The 22,030-nt window shown below is 36.0% G+C and overlaps 1 protein-coding gene across 11 annotated transcripts in view; it reads right to left on the minus strand.

The window, feature by feature from the left end:
- The window catches only part of DENND1A (DENN domain containing 1A), a 213,369-nt gene that overhangs the window by 60,267 nt on the left and 131,072 nt on the right, over positions 1-22,030 (minus strand). For all 11 annotated transcript variants that reach the window (XM_075772395.1, XM_075772403.1, XM_075772402.1 and 8 more), the window contains one exon: positions 21,375-21,500. In XM_075772395.1, the coding sequence (XP_075628510.1) occupies positions 21,375-21,500 (126 nt within the window). The remainder of the gene's footprint in view (positions 1-21,374; positions 21,501-22,030) is intronic.

Raw genomic sequence — 22,030 nt, forward strand, 5'->3', positions numbered from 1 at the left:
TATTCATAAGAATTGCTAATAATGATGGTGCTAATAATGTGGTGGCCTCACAGCTTTGAGACCCTATTTTCAGTTTCTTAATATTCTTTCAACTTTATGAATACATGTTTTCCATTCCAAATTCCTTTTTAACTTTAATGCTTTAGCTCAAATTGGCTCAGCATTCTGCTCAGAACATCTTCAAGGGAAACAATCTCACAACTTTGGTTGAAAAGCCCCATCATCACTCCACACAGGCACTGAAAATGCCTTGCAGGAGGCACATGATCTATTCATTTTAGAAGATGAATTTCGAGGAAAGAAAATTCCTTAGCTCAAACTCCCTCAGAAAGAACCACAACTTGTGACCACAGTTGCTTGCAGACTGAGCATCCTATAACCAAGATTTCCTCTGCGATTGTTTCAGCTGCCACAGTGAGGGGCCAGAAGCCGAGAAAGCCAGGTGAATAAGCATGGAACAACACTAAAACATTCACCACCTGCCTGCTCCATCTTCAAGAAAGCCGACTACTCCGCAGGACTGGATTACGTTCCTTCCAATGCCAGAGAGTATCTACAGTGTGGACGCTAGGTATTTTCACGGTAGGCATTTCCCACTGAAAATTCAGAAAGCTGGCTACTGTGGAAAAAGTTACTAGAAAAGCAACAAAGTATCTGCACTGATAAATTAGCAGTTTGAACTTTCCCTATTAAAAACTAGAATCAGTACTGACTTGAGCTGCTTTTTGAGCTAATTTGATAAATGTACATACACATTTGCTCTACATGGGCATAATTGCTTTGACCCAAATGCACGTGCAAAAATGTTACATAGCTATTTTAGCATTAAAATAAACAATAAACCAAACACGTTATCAAATTCCAAGAAATTTAAACACTAGAATGCAGTAGATATTTACCAATAATTTCTATAGCTAATAATCACACCAGAACATGTCATTAGCTCAGTTATTGTCTGCTACGTTGATTACTACATGCATATTTTTCAGATTTTGATTTTAGCAGTACAAAATTACATTGCTCCAAATGCAAAAGTTGCTTATTTAATGAATGAAACTTGCCTAACAGTGTTCATCCTCGTAATGTGATATTTGACATTCAACAGCAATTTAAACATATTTTTCAGGGTTAAACAAAATACTCAGGAACTTTTTAAAAACATTTTGTCACATACAAAAAATCCCCCACACAACACATCCAACTTCACTAAGCGCAAAATTTTCAAGTGCTTAGGTTTGTACCCTATATAAATACTTTCAAAGCTTAAAAACAATTCCTAAGGTGCTAAAGAGTTAATACTTCGTACTGTGGTCACTGTAAATAAGCACAATTTCAGCTAAGCAATATTGCTGTCAGAGACACAAGGCTTTGCAGGTGTGGGCAATAATTAAAGGTTTCAGCACATCTACCTGGGTGAAGTATTTTTGCCTCCTATTCCAAGGAGGAAGCCCTCTCTGTGGAGAGCAGAAGAGCTCATTAATGAGGCTAATTAGGTGTAAAGGGGGTAGAGTCTGGCATCAGCTGCAGCTTATAGTAGCTAATCATTAAGCTCTGTAATCTCTACCCCAGAACAGCAGATGATCATGTTCCTAGGTGACTGATGTTGCTAAGAAAATTTCCAGCACCTGAGTATCTGACCAAATACTTTTTGGTGAGGCTAAAAATTCCCTTAACCCTCCACATGCCAGAGTGTGGAGTCGGCATCATTTCTTCACTTGTCAATTTTCTAATAACAGATATCCAAAGAGATCTGAACTCGACATGAGATCTATAATGTGATTTATTTCAGAATTAAAAAAAATCAATGCCATCAACAGCGTATAGAAGGAAGGCCAGTAAATAATGGTTGGTGAAGCAACATGCAAGAAAAATAGAGATATGAGCAATAATGCTTGAAAAAGAGTGATCACATAGCTCCTAAAGGTTTGTGAGTTCTCCTTGTAATTTCTTCGCATAAAGTAGTGAGAATAGTTACAATACCACAGGGATGAAAGCCTTGTTAATAAATATGTAAAATAAGGATTTCATTGTACTCATCTAATTTGAAATGAGAAAAAGGACATAATTTCCATGGAGAGATAATACATGAAAGCAGAGCTCAGTCTGGAACTTGTTTTGTAAAATGAATTGCAAGGATGGCAAACTATTCGAGCACCTCAATGTGAATTTTTGAGTTGATTAGGCAGAAGAGACCCTTTACTGGCCACCTGCTACTGTCCTTTTTTTCTCCAACTCAAGCATTAGATTTGAATAAAAATGTTTAGATTCAATTCAAATTCATAGAATCATAGAACCATATCATAGAATGATTTGAGTTGGAAGGGACCTTAAAGCCCATCTAGTTCCAACCCCCTGCCATAGGCAGGGACATCCTCCACTAGCCTAGGTTGCCCAAAGCCCCATCCAGCCTGGCCTTGAACACTTCCATGGATTTGGGGGCAGCCACAGCTTCTCTGGACAACCTGTACCAGTGTCTCACCACCCTCACAGGGGAGAATTTCTTCCTCAGATCTCATCTCAGTCTCCCCTCCTTCAGCTTAAGGCCATTCCCCCTTGTCCTGTCACTCCCTACATTTGTAAACAGTTCCTCTCCAGCTTTCCTGTAGGCCTCTTCAGGTACTGGAAGGTGCTCTAAGGTCTCCCTGGAGCCTTCTGTTCTCCAGGCTGAACAACCCCAACTCTCTCAGCCTGTCTGCATAGCAGAGGTGCTCTAGCCCTCGGATCATCTTTGTGGCCTCCTCTGGACTTGCTCCAACAGCTCCATTTCAATTCAACAAGAAATAGAGTATTTCTCTACTGCAATTATTTTATTGCCTGATGGTATGGCTTGTAGTAGATACTTGAATTGCTCATGAATGAACACTAAAGCAAAATCTCTTAAGCACCTTAGTTATAACTCTTGAGTTATCGTGGAAATGGGTACATTTTAAAAGGTACATTTTCATATTGGTCAAGAAACTAAGCTGCAATTTTGTATAGGTCACCAGACTACAAATGTGATTAAATCAGCATATTTAGCTCATCCTTATTGTCACTGGAATTAAAAAAAAACCCTCAGTTTCCTCTGTTTCTGTTTACCAAATGAAATGTTTAAGGATTAAAATGAAAAATGCCTTGCAAAACCAGAAAGATGAGCAAGTACCACTGAGGTAATAAAGGCTCAAGTGCATTTAACACAAACTCCCTTGTCTCCGTGTTACCTGTGGACTTGGAGACACAGAGATTAAATAACATGAGCTGCTCAGAGGTGGCACTGGCTCTCATTATAATCAGGGATATGGATGTGCATCAAGATAAACAACACCGGTAATCCACGAGTCATCTTAAAACCAAAAGAAAAAAATCCCCAATAACAACTAGCACCTTCTTTTACAACAATACAGAAGTCAGTTGAATTGGATGATAAAAATACTTTGTAGCCAGCATTATATTATTCTTAGTAACTCTGCAGATATATCATTAAGACAAAAACACATTGGCTAATTTAGGTCTTTACAAAAGCCTTGAGATAAGCCCCCTTCCCCAGCACTGAACACACTGTACCTTTAGCAGCTTCTACTCCAGAATGACATGTGCACAAATAGTTTTCAGATGGGTACAGAAGGTACTCAACACCAAAGGTGTAGCACAGTTTCTTACACAGAAACATCATCTCTTCTGAAAGACAACTGTTACCAAAATACCTCAGAATGCCTGAAATGGAGATGGGATGGGAAAGCCTTGTCCACTCAGCATCTGAAAGAAGTTCTTGCTTTTTCTTTTTTACTTTACTTTACAAGTTGCATAATTCTCTAGCAACATCTCATTTCCAGTGGTTGATACCCAAATACAGGATAAAGGAGGTGGGGAAAAAAAAAAAAGGGACAAGAGAAGAGTTGAAAACCAGTTTTAGAACAAAAGGGCCATAACTGATCACATGAAAAGTCCATCTGCCTGGTGTTCTGTCTCCAATGTAGTCATAAGCAGATGTTCAGGAAAGACCAGGAAGGTAGAAAGCCTGAATATTTTTTCTCTCCTCAGACCCTATCAAACTGAGATCTTCATCTCAAGAAATGTACTAAATCTGCTGTTGCTTGTGTATTAAATACACCTCTCCCAAGTATCTCTCCAATCTACCCCAATACCAATATAAACTTCCTCAGTATCACTGATAAAGTGCTTGGCAGCACTACTACCTATTGTACAAAGAATAGCTCCCTCTCATTTCTTTTGAGCCCTTGCTGTTAGAAACCTGACTTGATTGGCCCAGGGGTTTTTTGTACTGGAAGAGACAATGAGAAGTCACTCCCTATCCTCCTCCTTCAAATTGTCAGGGAGACCTTTTCCTGTAAATAATGCTACAAAATTGTCTGACGTTCACAGTATCTCCGGTATTCACATAACCAGATTAGACATTTTATGGGGGGAAATGCGCAAAAATTATGCCTGTAAGCAAGAGGTAGGTGTGTTTAGCAATCAGGGTAAGTGCATACAAGTGTCTGAACAGAGGAAACGGCAAAACAGAACTGTATTGCATTTTAGTCAACAGTAACAAACTTTGTTTCCCTGAAGTCTAACTCACCACCACAATCATATATGTCCCAAGGTTGGTCTGCAGAGACAAGAAAAACCGTTCAGAGGAGTGATTCCAAGATTTGGCACTATTTCTGCATTGTTTAATGTTCCTGACAAGTGCTCCATTGTTTCTTAGCCATGTACACACTTCATTTCAGTAATTAGCTGTCAGAGCAGGCCCAACAGCAACTTAGTATTGTCTGCTCAAATCATATTAATGAAATGCAATCCACTCAAATGTCCTGAATGCATATCTGTAATTGCATTAAACAGAGAGGCTGGGGACATCAGCAAACTTCAGCTACTGAACAGGGCATTATGATCAAGCATGTTAATCCATTATTTCTTAGGGATTTGACAACCAATTAATATTACAGGGCTTCCTGTACAGCAATAAGGACTGATGATCCTTTTTTTTTTTTTTCTTTTAAGCCTAAAAAGTTACTTTTCAGACTCTGGGATATCAAAGTAAAAGCTGTGCCTAACATTTCCGAATACAACACCCTTAAAGGCAGAAAAGCAAGAACTGCAGGTTGCAGCACTGCAAAAGTAGTTTTTGTATTTAAAGATTCAGCATCTGTATGTTGAAACCTAAATGTAGAACACTCACTGTATACACTAGACTGAGCATAAGTAAAATTAAATAAAACCCAAGATCCTCATCAAATATATCAGTGTTTTTTAAGACTTCTTATATGACTATTAGAATCAATGTTCCCAAAGAATACAAAATGCAATCGACTACTTCTAGTTGTAAACTGATACTTGTCAGTCAAGTCACTATACCATTTTCTCCATTTTCTGTTTCATGCTGTCACCAAAGACTTTTCCAAAGAACAAAATTTGGACAAGATGAAAAATAAGAAACAAGAAAAACATGTAAGGGAAATATCCTGTGGGTATAATAGTCTTTGGAAAACTTTCATGTCAGTTATGACTGCAAAAATGCTATTAAAATTTAATTAAAATTGAGCACAATAAGCTATGACAAGATAATGGATGGGAAACGTAGCTGTAGGGCAGAGCGAGGATATCTAGAATTCTGGCTAGATGCTTTATTTTTGGTTGTTTGGCAACTATTCTTGAGATTTCTGAAACACATCTTAATTATAATGATCTACAGAAATTCACAGAAAAGAACAACACTGCATTTCAGTTATCTCAAGATCTCTAACATATGCCAAATAAATAAGAGATTTTCAGGACTTCAGTACCATGTAGTCCTTAATTTCATTCATGTTCACATCCACATCAAAAAACACTTTTTCAACTACAAAAACCCCTGCAAGCTCCTCCCAAGCCATTAACTATTTTGTGACTTATCTGCAAATAAAATTCATTTATTTCCTCACACAGGTAGAAATTCTTTGAATATGATTTACCTCCATAGTTGAAGGTAACTATCAAATCTGGCATCACACAAACCTGAAGCAAAAGTAGTCAAAAGCTTTGGCAATGACTTCGACTTAGGGAAATCAATAGCCCTTTATTGGAGCAGCTTCTTTGCTCTCCCTGGAAACTCATTTTAAGAGAGCTGGAATGCAATTTATTCAACATGTAAAGGAGAACACATGATTAAGTGACATTTGGAAGAGAACAGATATTCCAAACATTAGCTTAAAATCCCCAAATGAGGGGATGCAACATATGTATGTTTTTAAAATTTTGATCAAGAAGTCCTCCCTATTAATTGGAAAGCCACTGCTCCAAAACAATATGTATTTATAGTTTCATAGATACATTTGGGGAAAGTATTTAAATACCTGTTACAACTAAAAATTATTTACCTTAAGTTTGAACTTCCTTGATTAGATTCAGCTTCTGTAACACGCAATTTAAAAGAACCCATTGCTTTCTGAATAATGCTGGTTAGGTGCTTTTAATTAGAGTTACTATATTGACAAAGTGTGAACAACCCAGCCAAACAGCATTATTCACTATTATTCAATAGAGACTGTAGCTCATCTCATATCATTTTACTACCAGAGACACAGCAGCCACCTAACATTTTTTAAATTTTAGGCAAGAAACTAAGGTAAGGGACAGCATTCCCATTCTTTGACTGCCTTCAACTGTCAAGTATAAAATGTTCTTGTATGTAAGAAGACAGCATCTTTAGATAAAAGTGTTCTTTATTTTTCATATATTCTTCACAAAGAATATTTAATACATTATTAGTTGACAAACAGGGGATGAACTTTACCTATACAAGTACAGATGGATCCTGAAGAAAGGCAAACTAATCACATTTGTAATCCTTACAAATTGCTTTCATTTTCACCATTAATCCTCTCTAAGAAAAAAATGTTCTAGAGATACAGATTTTAACTACTGCTTGGAGAGCTTCACCAAAAATAATTCTTTGATAGATCTTCCTTTTCACTGAACAGCAGGAGTAAGCAATGTACATATATCATATACAGCTTTTAAAGTGAATTCAGAGCAAAACCATGCCACCTTCATTTCCACATTACTAGTATAAGTTCCACTCTACTATAAGTTACTATCTCTGAGTAATACTTAATGCCAAATAGGGCGCTTGAAGAATGTAACACCAGTAACAAGTTTCACACTTTTAGAACGAACAGCATATATGTATGTATATATAAAACACGTGTATAGTTACTCACACAAGATCTGCTATAAAATTTATTCTATAAATCACAAAACTAAATACCGCATCAGAAATTATTCAAAGGAGCGCTATGCTTGGACACAAAAGTAACCTTTAAGGAGTTAAAATGTCCTCAACTACAAGTCAAGTTGAAACTTATTTAATTAGGTTCTGTATTTGAAAAAATGAAATAAATTCTTTCATTAACTAAACCAAACTCCCTTAAAGGCAACAATATGTTCCCTCTCTGTCAGGACAGAGCGCAATGAAATCTTTATTTTAATTGGGGTTAGCTAAGGGGCCATTTGGCTTCAGATGCTTTGTTTATCAGCCCTAAGCTTTACAGCTTAGCCAGTGCTTGAAATATTTTATTACAGAATGATTTCATTAAAAAAAAAAAAAAAACACTCTTCCAAATAGTTTTAAATAGAGATAATTTAAATGTGCCTTTTGAAAATTGGAAGTCCAAGTCAAAGGTATGTCAAAAGAAAACACTGATTTCCTTTTGCATTATTGTGCTATAGGTCTCCTTTATAAATGCCCTGTTCTAATGGTTTCTGCATCATGCCCTTCCCTAAGCAACCCAGCAAAGATGCAACTGTAGAACAATGGATCTCTCCATGGTAATGGCTACGGTGAAGCAACCCAACACACCTCATTTTTGTGTGTTGTCACAACCACGCTTCCTTTGTTGTGGACGTTTCAGAACCCTTCACAATGTGTGAATTTCCATTTTGCAACTAGCTGGTGCTGCAGGAAACAAGGAAGACTCTCTGCAATGCAGGAGAACTCAGACACAAACCTTTCGTAAGAATAAAAATCACGCTTTATATAAAACTCATTCAAAAGCACAGCTTACTTTCCATTTTTTTTCTAAGCAGCTTTTAACTTTCTTACGAAAACCTTTGAGTCTTGGTCCTGAAAAGCTTAAAAGAAAGAAAATTAATTCTTATTCAGCACATGACACCTTTCTCCTGTAATAAACTAATTTACAAATATCAGACATCTTCAGTATTACAGTTACTGAAAATATTACGGAAAATAGCTATCACAGGAACGGACAGTGAACAGGAACTCTACAAAAACATAGTCCCAGTTCATTCCAAACTGAAGCTAAAATTAATGAAATTATCCAGAATAATTTCCTGCTTTATCATGAGAATCATGCTTAGAGTGGATTTTGGATTTATTCCTTACTAAACCTCCAAGCCTTAGGAGTGTCCCTAAAACAAAAATAAAATGGAAAACGAAAAAAAAAAAGAAAACTCCAAACCCAATTTCCACAAATGAAATACAGTATTATGATATTTTCATACCCTTTCCTCTTGTGGTATCACGAAAATTTGACCTGCCAAATAGAATTAATTTTTTTTCCAAAATTATAAAAACTATTTCAGATAATTTTCTAGTTGTCTTCTGGAGGATATTGGCGTTACATTGCTGATAGTTATATACATGTTACATAGCACAGAACACTACATACATTATTTAAGATTAAAAAAAAATGCCAATAGTATTTTATTAAGCCCAGTTTAAGAATTTGGTTTTATTTTTAAATTAGACTTGCTATCTTTTGTTTTCAGAAATAAAAGCATTGCTGCTGAATCTGACAGAATAAAGCTGAATTCAAACAAACCACTGAGTTCTGTGCTTCATGCTTGTGCTACCTTAAAGAAAATATAACAATTTCAAATTAAATGTATTATTTGTATTTTAAAATTTTTTTCTCTAGATAGCTTTTAGCATATCTTCTCTGTACTGTTCCCTCGTGAGAACTATAATAAAAAGAGCTGCTTCTGCAACTTCTCAGCAGGTATTTTGATTTGAGAGTTATCACAGTTTTCTCCACAATCTTTATACAATTTATGTCCTGATCATCTAACAAATAAGTAAAAGACTTAAATTGACATCAATATGTATACTTTTCTCTAACAATGCAAACTAATTGTATATCTCTAAACGAGAAAAATGTTTATTAAAAAAAAAAAAATCTAGTGGATATACCAACTATTGAGTTCAAAGGAAAGACACCACATGTGTCTAAATAAATATCAAGGAAGTGTCAGAGGTAAATGAGGAGAGACCAGGTGAAGTGTGTGTGATGTGTTAATTGTATTCAAAAAAAATAATAGAGCAAGACAGAGAAGCTGAACTTCCAATTATCATAATGGTATCTACTTCACAACACATTTTCAAACTTGAAAGAGACATTTTAAACCATAGGAATTCTGAGCAGAATACCTCCAGCTGTGTTCTGCATAAATCTTGCACGCTGTACATACACAGTTTATTTCAATACCAACTAAAGTTATGACTTACAAAATGCATATTTCAGTCACAATAGAATATCTGTCACTGCCAAAAGCTGCTACTCATTGAATGAAAGGAACAGAAAACAATGAATTAAATTAGAAAAAAAAAAATAAGAAAAGACAGAATCTTTTCATTTGATGTTTTACTAGACTGAAGTAGTGCGTGTTTTAAAGAACAATGCATTTATCAACCCTCTGCAGAGTTTACATTTTTGTGCCCCCCAAAATAGAAGAAAGAAGAAAAAGGTGGTCCTCAATGCTAAATTAAGTTTTACCTATATAGCACTTTGGTCACGAGGCAGAATTTATCTTTCACTAATGCTCCGCCCATACCAAAATTAACATATTTGTGAAAAAAGTTGCCCAGTTCTCTGATGATATGCAAGAGCCAAATCAGAAGAGGGGCCTAGTCCCCTTCCATATTTTCCCCTTCCAGAAGCCTTAAGCAAGTAACAAGCGCACCGGGAATACCCGGGCAAGCAGTACCCCCATCCCTCCCCAGGACTGAAGAATCAAGATGACAGCAAGCACACTACTGAAGCTACATCCACATGTGATTTTGTTACGCCCCAGGGCAGTATCAGAATCTCTCAGTGCAATGCTGAAGAAAAGTACAACTCTGAATGATAGCAGGTCTGCTATGCTGTCTGCCATGGAAAGCAATCAAACTGAGCTGTCAATTACGTCATGGATACAAATGTCTGTCTGTCTGTCTAAGCCTATAGCATTTTAGGCTTTCATTGCATGAGCTCTATCACCTATGTGAATCATTACAAATAATTTTGATTTACTGCCTTTCACTTTACTCTTTTTCTACTGTAAGAGTACAAATTGTATGCTCCAATTCATATCTATAATGTGCATGGTGAAAGACCAGCATGGCATGATTTTTCTATTATGAAGCCCTATTAGTTTGTTCCTAACCTGATTAAATATTCTAATTGTTATCATTATATCATCAAGTTTGCTTGCTACTGAAGTCTCCTTCAAAATTCAAATACCAAAATCTCTTCTACCATCTTCTTTAAAGGGAAGCTATACTTTCTGTTCAATTGTACAGCTGCTCCTACTAGCAGCAGTGTACATTTTGATCTTTCCCTACCTGCCTGAACAATCTTTTGGGGTGGGGCTTTTTACTGCGTGTTTTTTTAGTGGGGGGGTGTTTGTTTGGGGTTTTTTTTCCTAAAATGCAACTTATGCACAGCTCATTTAAAAAACACACAGTCACTGAGTGCCTTACACAGAAGCTGAATTCAATGGTCATGTTATTTTATGCTTGGTGTTTGTTTACTTGCTTCATTGTTCTGCTCTAAGTCCCCTGCGCTTTATTAGTTCAGGAAATATCTTCAACTTTTCCTGCATGGCGGCATTTGCACACTGCTTCACTGCTTGCTGAGGCTGTGCACTCTCAATTATAAGTAAAGTATCAGGAGAAAACACAATAAAAACACAGGCAAAAGTCAGTCTAAAACACACAAACAAAGGCTTCAAGCAAATTGAGAAGAAACAAGAACAAGTGTATAAAATAGCACAAAACCCAGAGAATCAGGTGTGAAAGGCAGAGACGAAAAATTTATCAGCTGAATGTACAAATCCTTCCACAGTAAAGCTGAAGTATCACAGAGCTGCTCCTCACTGTACAACCTTCCCTGGTAATAGGAAGATTTACAGGCTTTTGAACAAAGCTACTTTTATTTCTGCAGCACCAACGTGGAAGACACATGGAGTGACCCTATCCAGTCTGATGGCTGAACACGTAATTTCTACGGAGGCTGCAAATTTACTTATACAATGAACCTCAAGATACTTCTGCTTGCTCACAGGTTCCAACAAACTAAGATACCACAAAGACTTAAATGTCAGCATGAAACAAGTAAATATTAATAATCTCAAGAGCAGTCCTGTGAACATCAGCATCTGAAAACCACATTCAAAGGAACTTAACGTATCATCTATTATTGCTGTTAGTGCACTACAAGATGCAGAGCATACAATCCCTTACTTTGGGCAATGTTTCTAGACTGAAGTACAAAACCATTCCCATGCTCTTTTTTTTTTTTTTTTTTTGGTAGGGGGTTTGGGGTGGGGGTGGTGTTTGTTTGTTGTAGTTCTTGGGTTTTTTACATTAACACATATGACGAACAAGAAAGTTTGACTGCATCTTTTACAACCAAAATGCCATATTCAGCAGAAGGTCATGCTAATTTTCTAAAATATTATTTTTTATTACCTTTCCTTCAGAATCTTAGTTTTCCATCCCTAGCATGGCACACAGAATTTTACAACACAGTATCTTATAACAGTTTGGAAATTACAAAACAATTCTATTTACTACATAACAGACTGCTATAAGAGATTAAAGAGAATGTCTTTTGAGTTTCATTAGCATATGTATATCCCAACACTTAGATGTAGAATATTAAATGCATTTTGAAGAACAGTAAATGCTTGCTAGAAAAAGAGCCATTTTAAGGTTTAAAACAGCAAAAGCTGAAACTTGTCTATAGCAACTGTAATGCTCAGAGACAAAACACAACGAGACTGAAAGGAAAACAAAAAACACACAGAAAACAAATAAATAAACCTCTTTCCCAAACAGATCTTTTTCAGTCAGTGATTTTGAATCCTGGGTAGTATGTCCTCTAGAATACTTTCCATAATTGGTAAAACATACCAATAGTTACAGGTAGCTTCTAAGTGAGATTGTCGAAAACTAGGGTCTTCAAAATGCTACAAAACACAGAATCTTCATACTAGGAAAAAAAGTCTTAAATTTCAGTTCCAGAATATACAGAAATTCAATTTCTCTCCATTTTTATCATACAAATATCAGGTTTTACACACTGTCAATGCCAATGTCATTGTCTACTCCTATCTGTTAGTAAAGTCATCAGAATGAGATTCAGGAATTACCATCATTTAGGCACTACTAGACTGTCTATACAGGGATATATTTGAGAGTTAGCAGGAAACAAACAGGAAAAAGAGTAAAGATGGGTGGGAGAAAATTCCTATTAAATATACATCAGCACTAACTTTAAAAAGAGCACAACAAAATTGCAAGTAAAACAAAGTGCTTTATTTTATATGCTTCTGCTCACTGTTTCCCCTACAGTTTGGGGTTTTTTAAAACAAGTTTGTACACACGTACTACAAACATTAATGATCTTCCCTCTATTTTTTCTACATATGGACAGACACTCCTAAAACCCTGACCTATCAAGACAACTCTGGTGAAAGGGAAGGATCTACTCTGTATACAATGTATACCTTTAAAATATACATGTGGGGGAAAAAAGCTATGCAAAAAGATCACTATGTAGAGGAAGTAACCGGAACGTGGCAACTACTGGGAGCTGGAATCAACTATTTACCCGTCAACTGCATAACTTAAAAAAAATTAAATAATTCACCATGGTAACAATCATACTTCATAGTAGATAAAGCATTGAATGCTACAAAGCCTTTTCAAAATGAATTATGCACCAGTATGTAACATGCACTTTATGTTACTGCACACATACTCCAAAAAAATTTCCTTTTGGACTCATCTGGCGTTTGCTTCTTCAGTCTGCACCACACATCATCTACTTTTCTGAGTTCCATCCCACTCAGATCTCATGGATCTGGAATTGTTAAAGGAATTTATAGTATTAGTCTGGGCAAGAGATTGATAAAAATAATTAATACAGTGCCCTGATGTCATGCCATCACACTGCTGCTTTAATGTCTTCCTGAGAAACATATCAATTTGTCTTACTGGTATCATGTTATCACTTACGAATCTGTAAAGCAAAAATCCTTAGTGCTGTAAAAACCTAAAATGGATGAGTCAACTGTCCTCTTCAAACACTTTGAAACTCCCATTGTTGTAGGAGGCCTACATAGCGATGGGACTAAACTTTATCTTCCTTGGCTGTGAATTTAAACAGAGGTAAAGAGCAACAGCTTGCTTATAAAGTGCACAAAGTTCTTGGCCAAAGCAACATCACTACTTTAGTTCATTATGTTAGCTACAGTACCCTGGATAATATGAACTCATTCAGAGCTCATACAAGGAACAACTCTACCAAGACTGATGAGATGTTAAACATAATATCCTGGGATAGTAGGAAATTGCAACTGCACAAGTGGATTTGTGAAAAAATATTTACTTTTGCAGAAGCAAGACAGCAATTCAGTGGCTGCACCAATGTACTGATACCAAGAACAGTAACAGATGTTAAGGCAGATTTTCTAGTAAGAGGTTGCAACAAATACAGGAAATTACACTCATTTTTAATGGCTGTTTGTCAAACTGTGTCTTGTCCAGAATTCAGGTGCATGCCTTTTAACTGCTGAGTTGCACCTTATTTCCTAAAAAATTTTGAGGAATTTTTACGTCTTATTTGAAAGTGATCCCGTGTCCCAAAGTTAAAATTCAGAATAAATTTACTCAGAAACATTGATGTTTCTAGAGTTGAGTTGTGCAGTATCTCAGCAGCATAGCATGATCAAGTGCATGGAAAGCTCCATACCATGATATTGATAATACAGGCCTGGATTCTGGGGAAGGAATTTATAACAGGGATGGAATCAAAACTAATACCTACTAACAATATATAAGGCAGCAACACACCTTAAGTATATTGCATTGTAAGATCTTTACATCAATACGATGTTGGGAGAAAAAGAACTGGAGAGCATCCTCATGCTTCCTCCTTACAGACTGAGTGCTGCAGTTGGTACTCAATCTAAGTGGGATCAGGCAGGCTGCATCCCCTGCAGACACTGACGGACACCGACAGAGAGTGCAGTGCTCAGCATGGGTGTCTGCAGAAGGAACGGGGACACAGCAGCACAGACGTATCGCTGCGGCACAGATAATCTAGTAAGTGCTAGCTGTATTAAAATGGGTAATAGAAACTGTCAGAAGAGAACAAGGGGATGAAATGATTCTCCAGAAATGTCTTTACACTCCAGCATGAAGGCAGAAAAGTTTTTCACTTTTTTCAAGGAAAAAAAAAAAGTTGGAAAGACAATAAAGGAGACACCTTTTTTTTTTAATTATAGACCCCGTATGAAAGTGTAACGTCCTACACTTCCCCTAGATGTCCCTATATGATTCCAGAACTATGACAAAACCACAAACTGAAAAGTCTTATTACATTATTTCCTTAAGTTGAATTGAATGTTATGTTGAAAAAGAAAAGCTAACCTTTTATTTTGTCCTATTCATAATGGCTTTTCCCCCCCCATTGTTGCTCAAATTGCATCATATTAAGAGAAAATTTGTATCAAAGTTACAATTATTAAAAATGATAGTATGTTGTCTTCTCTGTTTAGAATTCAAATATAAATTAGCAGGCTTTGACAGGACAACAGAATGAAGGCAGCAATTTATACATAAAAACATATATACATACATCTGGTGTAGTTGAGCTAAAGCAGTTTGAAAACTGGAATATACAATACATATATGAGTTTCAGTAAGTAGTTTCATATTAAGGTTAGAAAATATTTTGTAATGTCTTAGACACACAGTTGTCTACTTCATAAATTAGCAAGTAACTTCACGAATGAAAGCACATAAAAAGCATGGAAGTAGAAAAGTACATTGACTCTGTCCTCCAAGATTTTCTGTTTACTCTTAAGTGGATGCATCTAAAGAATATTTAGGTTAAATTTAAACCAAATCTATTCAGAACAATGAAAGTTAATCAGAAATTATCTAGTTATACAACTAATGGTTGCTCAGGCTAATAAACCTCAAGAAGATTGAATAACTAACCATGAAGACATAAAAGAAATTAATTGACGCTCATTGAAGAGATTCACTTATTATCAGTAATTGCCAACGCATTTGAGTTAGTAGCAATAACTATTTATGATCCCAGTTCAATCTGAAAGATGTAGGTTATGTAGAAATTTTTTCACAATATGATAATGGTACATAACACAACAGTTTTTCAAAGTACCATCCACTATCTTGGATGGTTGTTTCATTAGCATCTTAAAGATTTAGTAAGCTCCCAACTACCATTCCATATGTTTTAAATGTAATTGAAAAACAGTGGATGTTTTAAACTACAACAATATATTTCCTCAGTTTGAGATGAAGGTAGACAGTTTCATTCTTGTGAGAAACATCATAAAACAGAACAACACTATTTTCAAGGAATCTGCAAACAGTGAAAGTTACTGGTCATCCCTTTCCAGGGCTGAAAGCAAATTTTCAATTTAAAAAAAAATAAAATAAAAATCCCTCAATAAAGTATAAATTTATAATAGGATTTTTTTAAAAAGTAATATTTTCCTGCATTTTTTCATTTTGACATTGATTTCATAATGTCCTCACAAACAATTTAATTACAGTTTTAATATTATCACAGCTCCCTTTGCCTTCTCCCTCCCATCACTTAGTTTAGAAACAATGCAAAATTTGATACTTAACAAGTAAGCAGTGACACCCCCTTAACACCGGACAAAGATCACAGCACTGTTACTACTTGATGCCAATTCATTCATGGACAGAAAGAAGGGCCTTGCAATGAGAACAAAGTAATGAAAGATTTTGCTAGGCAGACCTCAAGAAGATAGTATGAGCCAAATAATAAGGAACATAGCTCTTGCTACAAGTAATGCAACTTATATTGTTTCACCTTCACAGAGACATTGCCACAAATCAGAGATGTTGGTGCCACAGACCAGCACATACTGGAAATATCCACAGGTGTTGCAACCGTATAAAGCCAGTATAAAATCAGGAAATTATGAATATCTAGCATATTCAGAATCCACCAAAATCAGGATTACATGTTTTTTATAAATGAGAGAAAGGACTAGATTTAGGTAACATGGCAATACACACAAGAAACTATTTTACAAATAAAGCAGAGTTCATCACCCTAATAACTAGATTAATAAATCCATAATAACTAAATCAGCCTTTTAAAAACAAACCAGGACATCTTGATTCAAATCCAAACAAACACCGGAATCTCATGCACAGATATGTCTCTTCAGTGGTGTATCAGAAATCAAATGGGCTACTTAGGCTCCCATCGCATTACATATACCTCTCACCTCAGTGTATCGTGTATACTGTGCTGTGAAAGAAACACCAGATTTTACAGTGCCTGCATATAAGAAGTTACCAGTGCAAAACAGCAAAGTCAAAGAGAAAACTACCTGCAGGAGCACTTAAATACTGATATATGTTCAGGTTATGAATGTTAAAATTACAAACCCCCTCTTAATTATCCATACAAAAAGTAGCAGCACTGCAAAAGAAAAATAAGCACAGAAATTTTCAGCTTACAGTGTATTTATAGCAATGAAATACAGACAAAAGGAATCAAGACATGGAAATAGAAATACCTGTTCAGAATACACAGATTTTAAAGCAATGTGCAAGTAAACAAGCTTTTCAAATCTGTCAAGCTAGGAATTGTTGTATTAAGCCTACACAGCTCCCTTTGCAAAGCTCACTGGAGTGACCACATATCCAGAGAACGGACAGAAAGCTTGTCATTTCAGAGGACTGTATGTCAAACTTGGACGCTGCTGTTAAACTATCATACCCAAGCTAGGTGAAAAAGTACCCAGATGGCTTAGGCTAGCTGTACGAGCATTCCAAACCCAAACCCAATACATCGTATTGTGTCATACCCTACACGCTACTGCTTTCAGTCAACTACACCGTGAGCTTACCTTTATTTACAAGTGTTAGGGTGTTTGTTTCTTAACAAAGATTGTCTGTGAAAGAAACCCAATTAAACATTGTCTCTAACCACTAGGTGTCAGCAGAAGAAAGTGCACAGCCAACATCTTTGATATAGAAAATATCTCATTCTCCCCCTCCGTCACCAAGATGCAAACTATTAAGTACTACAAACCACCTTTACACGCACATCGCAATTATACAGCTATTTCTGTTGAAGATATCCTAATTTTGTGAATTAAATATTTAGATGATGATAAAAACATTCCCTCTGCAAACAGTAAAAAAATCAGGAATTTTAAAAAAAGGGCATTCAAGTGAACAAAATGCTCCCATTGGTGTCACTGTTAAAAATTTAAGTAATATTCATAAAGATAAAAATCCGCCTCAATACAGCCAAGTAAACACACTGCTTCTAATGTGTTTTACTGTACTTAATAGCAACAGAGGTTTGTGGAGACTGTAAGTACACCACATATAACAGGTACTCTTTCATACTTGAAATCTGGCTTAATGCAACTACAGAAAACACATATATACAGTAGGAAACATAAGCAAATTAGTTACTTTGTTACATAAATCTTATGATTAAACTTGCAGACTGTATTATCTGGTTATGTTTTTTCATGCAAAATTTCTAGTTACTGAAGTCCTCAGAAAGTTTATGGCAACAGTAACTCATTCATTGTCGGCGTAGTGGTTTGTACATACATTACATAACCTTGTATCTTTGGAGTAAAAGCTTCTGCACAGACTAACTCTTACTATGCTTAAGTATAATGTGAATTTAAAGTCTGCTCTGTCACACATTCTGGGCCTACAGAGAATAATGAAAAACCGCTTCACACCATGTATCCCCAAAAGTCAACTCATACCAGATGAGATGGTCTATGAAATTAAATTGTCTTATGATACAAAAACTATGACAGGAGGCAAAGCTACTGCTTTTTTGAATTTATTTCTTAATTATCAATAATTTCAAATGAACAGTCAGATTTCTTGAGTTATGGGACATCAAATGCAAAGAACTACTTCATGTTCAGTATGGCTTATGCCCCATATTTACAACAACCCACAAAGGTGATAAGAGAAAAAATAAACACACAATGGAAGTATTTGAAATATGTTCTTTTCCTAGAAGCTATTTCTTCCATTTGCTTTCGTATCTCTCAGACGTACCAAAATGATTTTATTTGAAACTGTTACACTAGAAACAGTTTCAAAATATTTTTTTCCAAACAGACATTACGATTTTAAAGCAAATTATGATATCCACTGTGGTCTTTGTGGATTCTAATACATCAATGGAGAGCAATCAAAGGGTTACTGCATATACTTTAATATTCTTCCACTATTCAACAAGAAACTCCCGTCATTCCGTATTTATATAAGAAGACGTGTATCATGACCACTTTGAACACCTGTTCGTATATTATTCACAAAGTCAGTAAACTGAGCTAAGCAGCTGATGGGAAGTAACAACATAATTGGTGTGTAGAAGATGGAATTATGTGAGAGTACAGACAACTATTTCAAGTGCAGCATTCGAAGTACAGCACAACAGAGAAACATAGGGCTTTAAATTGCAGGATGCCTTACTAATTGCCAGTTACAATGCTTTGTTAATAAATTACAATCCCATTTTCTTTTGTTAACTTAGCACATACATTTCCTAATTGTTTTACTCATTACATACTTTTGTTTGGAGTTTTCCTGCATCATCTTAGGATCAGGTTTTCTAAGGGTTTTGAACTAATTTTGAAGTGCGATGTGCCTAACAGTAACAAGAGTCTCAGTAATTGCATTCACTGTCGGCGTACTCTGAAATGGAAGTGAAGCATACAGTAGTTGTATGACCAGTCCAATACCTCATAGGATGTCTGTGGCAAAACTGGAAACAGAATGCAGGTCATTGGACTCTGACGTGTTCAGCGCATGAAACACAAATTTTCTTTATCTAAATCTCAATACTGAAATGTATAATCAGAAAATAAATTTCTAATTTATAAAAGGACTTGGGAAAGAAAGCCCTGAAAATTTCCACTGCCTGATTATTAAAATTGGATTTTATCACATATTCGTGCAATTACATTTACAAGTTTTCTCTGATGGAATGATAAGCAAATCAAACAATTTCTTCTACTTCCTCAGGTTCGCTGTCCCTCAAAGTTGCAGTTTCTAGGAGTGTGCCGTTGTCAACTGATTTCAAATGCTCATCTTTAACATTCAGTCTTCAAACTACCAGATGGTATTTCCAGAAAAGTAATTTAAATTTTTATTTTTCATCATAAATCCCTTAACTAGTTAATCTCACGCACACATCCAGGCAAAGCATACACCAATATTCCCAGAGTTGCCTGGCAACTAATGGGAGGAGCATCGGAGAACAAGGAAGCCTGCACGGCTGAAGGGAAGTCAGCGTCTCCCAGACATGAAAAAAGGAGGGTTACAGCCAGAGTGCCTTGCTGGTTTCATTTTCATTATTTATACATTGAACATCTTAAATACCTCCCATTATTTCACCTTAGATGCTTTAAAAGCCCAGTACTTACACATCTAGACATACATAGACAAGTCAACACAATTTATTTTTTCCAGACACACGATACATGGATTCCCACAGTAAGATGTGGAAGAACTCATGCTGACTCAAAAGTCAGTTTTGAACCCTGAATATGAATCATTGGGATGATGCTTATTTGATGGTGATAACTGGACTATATACAATTCAGAATGAGCTATTTTTTTCCTTCTGGCTTTAAAAATAACAAGAAAGACAAACTACAGTACTGAAGGGACTTTAGTTACAGAAATATCCCCAACCTCAAGAAACACTATGCCTGTAGTCCACTTCTGGTCTTTTTGTTTAACATTGTGATTAAAATTAGATTTATTACTTGTCTGCATACCAGATCATTAATCTTCACAGAGCAGGAGGACGCAAAATACATCTTTTCTCAACCAGTAAGCCTCCATTCTCACTCCACTCATTTAGCCTGCCCACTTACACTCAGAACTCATCCTAGCATCTCCCAGTGGTATTCAAGCTTTCCATTGCTACCACTGATTTTCTGTTCTGCCTGCAAAGGCTTGCAGATGAGAGATGAAGGTATTAAGACAAAAGTATGTTTTGTCCTCTACAGACATCATCTTGTTAAGCAGCCATAGATCTAACTACAGTAGTTCCAATGAGTCCATGAACATCACGTTGAGATTCATCACTGCGTTTACCTTGCATATCTGTTAGTTTCCTCTCCTTTAGAAACAGGGAACATGAAATACTTTGGAAATATTCTGTGGATCACTCTGCAGTTAGTACTTTTCATCCCCCATATTTCCAGGACATATCTCATAAATTATACCTCCTTATACTATTTACCTTGTCTCTATCTATCAGCTAAATGTACACACTTTAAAAGGAACCCCCTAAGTACCTGGTAGCAAAACCAGAGTGTCACAAAACATGTGGACATACATTAATTTGGCTGGACTGATTTCTACTGAAGTCCTTGAAGCTACTTGCAGTAAGCCAGGAACAGATGCCTCACTAGAAGCAATAAAACCCAAGATCAAGTATAGAAAAATCCTTCCCCTACTCAGATGGCACTCAATCATTGCTAAATAGAGATTAGCCCTGAACCAGAAGCAAGAGATTGAATTTCCATAACAGAACATTTATCGTCAATAGTTACAACTCCAGACATTCTTCATATTTTTCTAAAGGCACAATTTCTTTACTAATTGTATTATGTTCTTAAATTCCATGATTCCATAAATTTGTGTGTTTCAGTTAAGCATCTATTCTATAAAAAGTAGTATATCTTTTACCACCTTTAATAATAATACAAAGAATACCCAGGTTTTGCAGTGAGAGAAAATGGTCAACTCTGCACTAGCCTCCTATGATCATTAATTTATACTTTTTTATCATCTCTCTTCTAACTTAACTGTCTTCAAAACCAAGCAACACCCATACTTTTCCATAAGTTTTCTCCCTGTGTGATTGATCGTGCTTGTTGCATCTCTTTCTTTTTTTGGAGACTGGAACACTGTTTTCAGTACAGTAGTTAACCAAAGAGCCACAATGCCGATCTCAGTAAAAGGAGGTTATACTACACTTCAAATTCTTGTTAGTTTTCTTCCCCACCACTGCTATGAATTTACATCTTATGCTTACTAATTTCCTACTTACAGGTTCAATTTTCAAGGCATTTCTGTAGCTCCCAAAGAAAGATGCTTGTGCTTTTAGAAACGCCCTCGCAACACCATCTCCAGTGGTTGTAGAGACTTTCTTCAATCTGTTCTTCAGTGCAGAAACCTGAAATCACACAACAGGTCTAGATCACTCTCATATCACAAGCAAAGCTTAACACACTGGGGCACAGCTAAATGAAAAACGCACTAACCACAGCAGCAGTTGTGACAAAAGTGACATTGTGAATTCAGAGTTGAATTTTTCAGTTCTAAAAGCATTACTTTTCAAGCTGTTTTCTTCTCTAAGATATGACTGGATTCTATTCAGAAACCAACAGGAAAATAAAAGCTTCATTTCAACCTTCCCTCCTACTTAAAATCCGCTGTTATCATGCTGTTGAGTACACTTCTAAAGGTAGTCCATGAAGTTCTGTGTCATTTTTGATAAGAAATCTGAAAGAATTTCAGGTTAATTAATTCAAACATCAGACTAATAGAGAAACTGTTCTGCATAATCAGGCCATCCATCACCACCATGGGTAAGAACAAATTCTGTAGGTCTGAAAAATTTGTTTGCCACAAATACAAGGTTGGGTTTTTTGTTTTTTTTTTTTCTTTTAAGGCTATATTCTCTTGTATTTTAGAGACTTAATG

This window comes from Balearica regulorum, chromosome 20 (genome assembly GCF_011004875.1).
Source record: "Balearica regulorum gibbericeps isolate bBalReg1 chromosome 20, bBalReg1.pri, whole genome shotgun sequence".
Lineage (NCBI taxonomy): Eukaryota > Metazoa > Chordata > Aves > Gruiformes > Gruidae > Balearica > Balearica regulorum.